Below are 9,113 nucleotides of genomic sequence, written 5' to 3' on the forward strand. Positions count from 1 at the left end.
GAATCAGTGTGCGCGTGAGTCCCGTCCTGGGGCCAGGCTGCAGTCGGGCGAGTGCGCAGCTCAGCTCCCGTGGGCGGGAGCTTGCAGGGTTCAGAGGGTGATGGGGAACCCGGTCCCCAGGAGCCAAGGCAGGCAAGCGGACCGCGGGTCACCTCGGGTCCCTGGGTGTCCAGAAGTCCATTTCCCAGAGCACAGCTCACAGGCAGCTGGTCCCAGGGGCTTTCCACACACCCCAGGAGGCGTGTTCGTGAGATTCAGATCTACAGAGACTTACTGCATTAGAAATCAAACCTGAGAAGTTTAAAAGCTGTTTTTCTTCTTAAAGAATAGTAATACATCCATTCAGTGTTAACAACCTGTAATCCCCCACCACCCAAAAACCCAGAACTCTAAACCTGGGTAAAATGCACACTTATAATCCCAGCACTCGGGAGGCTGAGGCAGGAGGACTGCAGCAAGCGTGAGGCCAGCCTGAACTACACAGTGAGCTCGAGGCCAGCCTGAACTACATAGTGAGACCCTGTCTCAAAAGAAAAACCAAAAGACCTGTTTTTCAAAGCATATGACACAGGCTGGGGAGATGGCTCAGTGGAGTAAGTGCTTGCCTGGCAAGCACAAGGGTCTGAGTTCAATCCCTGGCTCTGCAAAAAAATAAAAAAAAAAAGCAAAGCATATGACACAATTAGAAGAGTAACACTGTTTATGCTTTTGCAAATCTCTTTATGGCCTAGTGATGTCTCCTCCATGCCAGGACACATTGCTGTATGTGCAGGAATATATGGGGGAATCGCCCCATGTGGATATGTAGGTGTGGAAGCAGGGCATCCGCCCCACGTGGACACACAGGTGTGGAAGGCAGGAGTGTTTCCATAGCCCTTCCGGGAAATGGGAAATATTCTCTCTTCCTTCCTTTCTTTTTAGATTATCTATTTATTGGATACAGGGTCTCACTACCCAGTTCAGACTCGCAGTGATCCCCCTGTCTCAGCCTCCCACCACTAGGATTCCAGGCATGTGCCACCACGCCCGGTTTTGGGACTGGCAGGCACACCTGGGGTTCTGGGCCCGGCATGATATGCAGTACCAGGGATCAAACTTGGGTCCTTGAGCTTCCAAAGCAGGCACTTGGACCCCTGAGCTGTCTCCCCAGCCTGGAAAATATTCTTTTTGATATTACACCCATGCTCAACAAGTGAGGATTTGTCTCTTTTTTTGAGACAAGGTTTTGCTATGGAGCCCAGGCTGGCTGTCCTCCTGCCTCAGCCTCCAAGCTCTGGGGTTACAGGCCTGAGCTGCCACACTCAGCTTTTTGTTCAGTGTGATTTTTTTTTTCCAGAACTGGGGATTGAACTTAGACCCTTGCACTTGCCAGGGAAGCACTTATTCTACTGTGCCATCTCCCCAGTCCCTCAGCGTGAAGGGGTGGTCCTGAGAGTTGGCCACACCCAGCCTGCATGCATTGCACGCCTGGCCCCTGCAGTGGGTGTGCCCGAGGTTCAGGGGCAGACCCCGACTCCTCCGGAGCCTCTGGTGCCACTCTCTCCGCTGGTCCCTGCTCATGACTTCATTCCCGGTGCGTAGGGAGCCCCTGGCTGTGACCGTGGGCTCTGGGTGCTGCAGCCCACTGTCAGGGCAAGGGGATTTGTGCTGTCTGTCTCCGGCAGCCCTTGTGGGCACTGGCTGGGAAGCAGGGTTGCAGCCGGTTCATTGCAGGGACTAGGAACCCGGGCTGCAGGCCCTGAGCCCACTCTGTGGCCCCCGTGCAGTGCTCCTCCGCGTGCTTCCATGCCAGCCCAGTGTGGCTGGGATGCGTGGCTGGAATCACTTCCAAAACTAGATTCTAAAGCGGAGGTCCCAGGCTAGGAGCCTCTGAACGGAGGGTGTTTGGAGGTCTGGCTGGAGGCGTGGTCCCTTTCACGTGGGCACCCTGGGCCACTGCAGGCTTCTGAGCAGCAGGCAGAGGGAGCGCCAGGTGGGGCTGCCTGGGAGGGTGCCCACCCCAGAAGGGCCAGATGCCGCAGTCAGCACATGTGCAGCTACAGCTGCATAACAAGTGGCCCCAGGTGCAGCTTTTGCAGCTCTGTTGTTGGACCTGCAGGGGCTTCTGTGCTGCTCACCCCACTGTAGCAGCCTCAGGGTTCCTTGGGAGGAGGGAGAAAAAAGGTATGCACCACGCTCGGTTGTGGAACCCCACTTCTGCCATATTCAGGTGGTCAGCAGGGAGTAGCTGGGTTCAGGGAAGGGACTCTGCCTGGCTGTCTCTAGTTGGAGACCTGGACACCTGCATGTCCTGGGAGCTCCCAGAGCTCCTGGGCAGGTGGAGAACAGAGAGGGGACCTGGTGACAGCTGGGGGCATGCCACCTCATGCCCAGTTCCCCTGGGTTCCATATGGGGCTGTGACCCTCGAGCCCAGTGAGGCTGGGGCCACACTGTGGGGTGTGGGGTGTGGGAAGCTCCATGTGGCTCAAAGCCTTGTGAGCCCGAGCTAGGACACGACTGCAGAGCTTCAGCTTTTGAAAACCAAAGTGCTTTGTCCCCAGGGGGCCAGGCAGTGAAGCTGTGCTTGCCACATGTCCTGAGCTAGTGCAGAAGGTCAGTGTCCCATGCAGCGCAGGAGGGAGTGCGGCTGCAGTGCTGTGACTGTTGTCATCTTTAGAGGCCCTCAGGCCTGTCTGTAGATGTGACCGCTCAAGGGCTTACACTGAAAAATCTAACTTAGGATCCTTCGTGATTTTTTTTTTTTTTTTTTTTTTTTTGGTGCTGAGACTCGAATCCACAGTATCAAGCTTGCCTGGGAGTGCTCCAGTGTGCTGCCTGCTTCATAGCTTATTTTACTTTATTTTTGCGGTACTGGGGATTTGTACCCAGGGCCATCAATTTAGCTGCATCCTGGACCCTTTTTCATTTTTCAATTTTGAGGCCAGAGTCTTGCTAAATTGCCAAGGCTGGCTGGGACTTTCCATCCTCCTGCCTCAGCCTCCGATGCTGGGTGTAGAGTCAGGACCCCACCTGGAAGAGCCTGTATATATATATTTTTTAAATTTAGTACAGGGCCTACAGGGTACAGGGTCTACAAGGTCTCACTACATAGAACAGACTTGTAGTGATTCTCTTGTTTTGAGCCTCCCAAGAGCTGAGATTACAGGCACGCACCACCACTCCTAGTCTCAATCACTGTCTCAGCGTCCCCCGGGGTTGGGGCCGGCACGGCATTTAGAGGATTGAACCCCAGCCATTGTGTTCTGCCTAAGCAGGCACTTTAGTCTGCTGAGCTATTTGGCCGGCCTGAGCCTGTGCATTTTTAAACTGAGAGCTTCTTCCCACACACCAAGGTTTAGGAGGGGGCTTTGGGGGCTTTGCCTTCTCTCTGCTTCTAATCAAGTTGCTGGGTATGGTGGCACATGCTTATAATCTTGGCCCTCAGAATTGTTGTGAGTTCAAGGCTAGCCTGGGTTAATAGTGAGGCCTCGGCTCCCCCAAATCTAGTGGCAGGGACAGATGCAGGCCACTCACAATGAGTTTAGAAACCGAAGATCCCACAGCCGGCACAGGCTTTGTCCAGTTCACCCTCACACAGTTCCGAGGGGGCATGATCATGACCAGCAGTTTACAGAGAGGAGACTGAGGCACAGGCAGATGGCACTGGCCCTTGGACCTTGGGCCCCTGCCCTGGCCCGCTGGATGGGTGTATCCACGAGTGCCCGCCTTGGTGTGTCAGGTCAACTCACAGAACAAGGACGGCGTGCTGGTGGGGAACTGGTCCGGAGAGTACGAGGGTGGCACGGCGCCCCACCTGTGGACGAGCAGCGTGCCCATTCTAAAGCAGTACTACAGCTCCCGGACACCCGTGTCCTTCGGCCAGTGCTGGGTCTTCGCGGGCGTCCTGACCACAGGTGGGTGCGGCGGGTGGGCGCGGGGCGGGCGTGGGGAGGCTGGGGTCCCGGCTGACACCCTGCCCCTTGCAGTGCTGCGGGCACTGGGGATTCCCGCGCGCCCCGTGACAGCCTTTGACTCAGCCCACGACACAGAGGAGAACCTCACGCTGGACATGTTCGTGAATGAGATGGGCAAGACAGTGTCCAACAAGACCAACGACTCCATCTGGTAGGGTACCCCGCCCTGCCTTTCTGGGTCTCCAGTCCTGGCGGAGCTGTGCCCCACCCCACCCCCACCCCAAGAAGCTGCTCAGTTCCCAGGCCCAGGTGCTCCAAGCTTCGGCCTGAGCCAATCTGGAACCCCCCCCCACCCAACACACCTCAGCGTTGTTAGAAAGCAGATTGCAGGTGCATGTGGCCCACCTGTCATCCTAGCTCTCCGGGAGGCTGAGGCAGGAGGAGCCGAGTTTGAGCCCACTCTGGGTGACTTAGCAAAACCTTGTCTCAAAAAATAAAAAGGAGGGGGGCTGGGGAGATGGCTCAGTGGAATAAGCGCTTCCCTAGCAAGTGCAAGGGCCTGAGTTCAATCCCCAGTTCCGCAAAATAAATAAATAAATAAATAAAAATAAAAAGGAGGGGGCTTGCCGGTTAGCTCAGTTGTTTAAGCACCTGCTTGGGCAAACCCAGTCAGGCGCGGGGAACCATGGTTTGATTCCCAGCTCCACATACCAGACCCACCCTTAAGGCAGCCTGAGCCAGCACCCCCCACCAAAAAAATTCCTCCTCAAAAAAATAAGGGGGGCTGGAGAGATGGCTCAGTAGAATAAACGTTTCCCTGGCAAACACAAGGGCCTGAGTTCAATCCCTGGTTCTGCCATAAATAAATAAATAAATAAATAAATAAATAAATAAATAAATGGCTAGCTAGTGAGGGCAGGCCTAGGAAAGAACCAGAAAAGCCACTTCCTGGACTGCTGGACCATGGCCTCCACCTGCAGACAGGCAGACCAGAGAGTCGGCCTGGAGTCCACGCATCAGCCTGAGAGACCTCCCTCTGACTGCCTCCCACCACAGCACAAAGCTCTGTGGCCTTTGGTGTCAGAGCACATGGCGCTTTCCAAGCTGATAAGAGACCAGAGGAGGAGGCAGGGGCGGTGGGGAGGTCAGGCCGGGGGCATCCTTGCTAGGGTGGGGGCTGCATGGGAACCTGGACCAAGCTTTTAGTCCACTGCTGCTGGGAATTCTAGTTCATGTGCCAAGAGGCTGAAAGAGAGGGAGGAAGGAAAACAGAAAGAATCTGAAGCTATTGGAAAGGAGGCATCTGGACAGTGTTGTTGCCGCCGGGCGTGATGGCGCAGCCCTAGGCCTGCACCCGGCAGGTTGAGGTAGGAGGGTTGCTGTGAGTTTGGGGCCAGCCTGGGCCACAGAGTGAGAGCTCCCTCCGATAAAAATCCACCCCAGGATCATCCAGAGGGGGCTGTTCCTGCCTAGCAAGCCAGCCAGGGTGAGGGGTAAGGTAGGATCGCAAGGGTGGGGACTCAGTGGGTGAAGGTGCCCCCACTCAGGGAGCCCCTCACAGTGTCCCACCCTCTCCCACAGGAACTTCCACGTATGGACTGAGGCCTGGATGCGGCGCAGGGACCTACCCCCAGGGAACGAAGGCTGGCAGGTGTTGGATGGCACGCCGCAAGAGCTGAGCCAGGGTGTGTTTCCGGTGTGCAAGGCCACCTTGTACCCCAGTGGGCTGGCGGGGCTCCCGGCCCCAGCCACTTCTGCCTTCCATCCCCAGGGATCTACTGCTGCGGGCCCTCGCCTGTGGCCGCCGTGCGCAGGGGTGACATCTTCATGGGCTACGACACCAAGTTCGTGTTCTCGGAGGTGAATGCCGACAAGCTGGTGTGGCTGGTGCGCACAGTAGGCGAACGCGAGAAGGTGAGCCTGCTCTCGGTGGAGACCATGAGCATCGGCAAGAACGTCAGTACCAAGGCGGTGGGCCAGGACCGGCGCAGCGACATCACCCACCAGTATAAGTTCCCCGAAGGTAGGCGGCAGGGGCCTGCCCCTCCCCACTCATCCTGGGAACCTAGGGACCCTGAAAGGGGCTGGGCACATGGTACACACCTGTCCTCCCAGTACAGCGCGAGGCTGAGGCAGGAGGATGGCACCTGCAAACCCAGCCCGGCCACTGATGTGACTGCCTGTCTCAGAATTAGAAAAGGGCTGGGGACAGAGCTCAGTCTGAGTCCTGTGTTCAGTCCCAGAACCAAGGACAAAGATCCTGTTTGAGAACATGGCTGCGGCTCACAGCAGAGCCCCAGGCTGCGAGCTTGGTCCGTGCCCCCGCCTGGACACTATCATGGACTGGATCAGAGCAGGAGGAGAAGCCAGGCAGCGCTACAGGGGAGGGGCACCCCGCCTGGGAGCCTGTGCTCGCCGACCTCCACCCTGGCCAAGCCTGGGCTCTGTGTTTGCCGAGGCGCAGTCCTTCTGTGAGCTCTCATGGGCCAGGTCTATGCAGACCTCTGGGGCCAGGGGACATCCCCTGCTCAGCTCTCTCTTTAGGTTTTGCTCATTTACTGCCACCTGAGGCAGCTCAGCCACTGAGGCCCCTTGCTTTCTGCCTGGTGCCTGGCCACTGTGGTGTGCAGGGAGCTGAGACGGGCTCGAGTAGAGAATTCCCTGGTGGGTGGGGGGCGGGGCTGCAGCCCCAAGAGTATGGATAGGAGAGAGAGGGAGAGGGGACAGGAGGTGGCGGTGGGAGGCCACCCGAGGGTCGCCAGACCTTAGTTGGTTTCAGGAATTCAGAGGAAGTGGACTTGGATCATTGTGGCCAGTTGCTCAGCACTGTCTTGGAGAGGAGAACCAGATGTGGATGCTCTGCGGCCACCCTGGAGTCCCAGAGGGGCAGGCGGGCCCTCGTGCTCAGGCAGGTGGCTGCTGGCACTCTCAGGCTGCTCTGTGTCACACAGGCTCTCGGGAGGAGAGGGCGGTCATGGACCACGCCTTCTCGCTGCTCAGCTTCAGGCGTGAGTACACGCTTCCGGTCAAAGAGAACCTGCTGGAGCTGCTGGTGCAGGAGGACCCGGTGCTGCTGGGGGACCCGCTCCACTTCTCTGTGACTCTGAGGAGGAAGGCCGCCACTCCCCAGACCATTGTCTTCTCGGGCTCCTTAGACCTGCAGTCCTACACGGGCAGGCAGCTGGGACACCTGGGTGTTGTGCAAAAGACCATGAAGGTTCAAGAGAAAGGTACCAGAACTGGGGCGGGGGCCTGGCCGCACCTCTAAGACCCCTCTTCTCTGTGACCTGTGCACTAGCAAACAGGTGTGCCCATGAATGAAACCAACATGCACTTACCAAGGGTGTACCTTCGGGTGGTCCCAAGGGACCCAGGCCCAGAGGAAGTGTGGGCCAGAGACAAGGGACCAGGAGCCCGGGGCCTGGCACAGAGTCAGTAGTGAGGGGTGCCAGACAGGTCATTACAAGTATTTTGTAGCCTGGCATGGTGATAGGTGCCTGTGATCCTGTTCTGGGAGGATGAGGCAGGAGGGTGGCAAGCTGGAGGCCAGCCAGAGCAACTCAGTGAGACCACGTCTCAACATGAAAAAAGGATTCCGTGAGTTTAATCCCTGGCACCACAGCACAAAACAAGAGTATTTGATGGTGGTAGAGACTCCACCTCGAGTGTCTGCTTTCCTCGGTGGGTTATGGGTGCCCGGAGCACGGCACTGAGCAAGTGGGGCGTCTGGACAGCTGGTAACATCTGTTACAGCCTTGGAATGCTGCCCAGAGAACCTCCAAATTATGAGTTCCAAATCACTCCCAGCTTCTTGTTCCACAGGGAGGGCGGGGCATGCCCAGGATGGCCCAAGTCCACCCTATCCTGTGCTTAGTGACAGTTGTCACCTCTTGCCTGGCTCCCTGGCAGTGTCGAATGTGGTCCTGACCTGGGAATCTGACACCTACACTGGCAGCCTAGACACGTTTGACGATGAGCCAGTCATCAAGGGGTTCATCATGGCCGAGGTCGTGGAAACCAAGGAGACCATGGCTACGGAGGTGTTGCTGTGCTTCCGGTACCCACTGTTCACCATAGAGGTGAGCTTGCGGCCGTGGGCGCAGGGCTCCTCCTGAGCCGGCCTCGCAGCAGCCACTGCCTGTGCCTGGGCTGCCCTGGCTGGCTTTCGCTGGCATCTTCGTGGTCTTCGGACTCTGCAGTCCTCCTTCCAGGTGTGAGGTGCATGACTGGTCTCTTGTCCCTCCACCTGAACTTTGGCACACAGCAGTGAAAAGTTTAGGAACCAAGGACCTGAGATGCTGGCTGAGCAGGGGGAGGGGAAGAGGGCCGTGCCTGCTCCCCACTGCCCACTTGCTTTCCTCCTGTGTACCCCTAAGAGGCCACCTGCTGCTTATGGAGTGGTGGGAAGCGCTGTCACCAAGCCTGAGCTGGGCTTCCTGAGGGAACCCCAGATGCCATCTGGCAGCGTGGCACAGATGGTGGTGAGCAGTGTAGTAGTGATGGCCTAGCCTCACCTGTGTACCCCACTGCACTTCCCCCATGGTGGCATGGGGTCCCCTGAGGAATGGGGTCCCCAGCAAGGGAAAGGCTAGTCGCTGAGCTGGGTCTGAGCCACCCAGGGCCTGGCCCTCCGTGGGCGGAGAGCGTGTTCAGGAGAGTTCTGTGGCAGAGCCTGCGTGGCTCGGGCCTTGTGTGGGGCTTCAGGTGCCCAGATGGAAGTCATGGTGCCGGAAGGGGCCGAATGCAGAGGAAGATGCAGGGTGGGCACCAGGCCCAGGGGCTGGGGAGAAGTGGACTGGGCCCTGGCAGGTGGGTTGGGGGCTCAGGGACGGGTTTTGTCTTTTGGCTGCTCTGTGGGCACCTTGGCATTTTGGGTCTTGCTGTGAGCCTGGCACACAAGGCTCAGGGGGTTCCAAATGGTGGTAGAGACTCCAGCTCTCCTCGGTGGGTTATGGGTGCCCGGAGCACGGCACTGAGCGAGTGGGGCATCTGGACAGCTGGTAACATCGGTTAGAGCCTTGGGATGCTGCCCAGAGAGCCTGGGAGCACACAGTGCTGAGCCCGGGAAGCTGGGGTTGCAGGAGGCTCTCTGTTTTGTTGAGGAGGGGTCCTGCTTAGGGCTGAAAGAGGTCAGACTGGGACCCCTGGCTGCCAGAGGACTCTATATTTCTCTCTCTCTCTCTCTCTCTCTCTCTCTCTCTCTCTCTCTCTCTCTCTCT

At 57.7% G+C, this 9,113-nt stretch overlaps 1 protein-coding gene across 1 annotated transcript in view; it reads left to right on the forward strand.

Annotated features, from left to right (window-relative positions):
* Positions 1-9,113, forward strand: part of Tgm4 (transglutaminase 4) — a 17,437-nt gene that overhangs the window by 5,304 nt on the left and 3,020 nt on the right. Inside the window, exons 7-12 of the mRNA XM_004640764.2 lie at positions 3,720-3,894; positions 3,967-4,105; positions 5,476-5,579; positions 5,666-5,917; positions 6,846-7,124; positions 7,804-7,973. Coding sequence (XP_004640821.1) covers positions 3,720-3,894; positions 3,967-4,105; positions 5,476-5,579; positions 5,666-5,917; positions 6,846-7,124; positions 7,804-7,973 — 1,119 coding nt within the window. The remainder of the gene's footprint in view (positions 1-3,719; positions 3,895-3,966; positions 4,106-5,475; positions 5,580-5,665; positions 5,918-6,845; positions 7,125-7,803; positions 7,974-9,113) is intronic.

Source organism: Octodon degus, unplaced genomic scaffold (genome assembly GCF_000260255.1).
Source record: "Octodon degus isolate 3935 unplaced genomic scaffold, OctDeg1.0 scaffold00126, whole genome shotgun sequence".
In the NCBI taxonomy this organism is placed as follows: Eukaryota; Metazoa; Chordata; class Mammalia; order Rodentia; family Octodontidae; genus Octodon; species Octodon degus.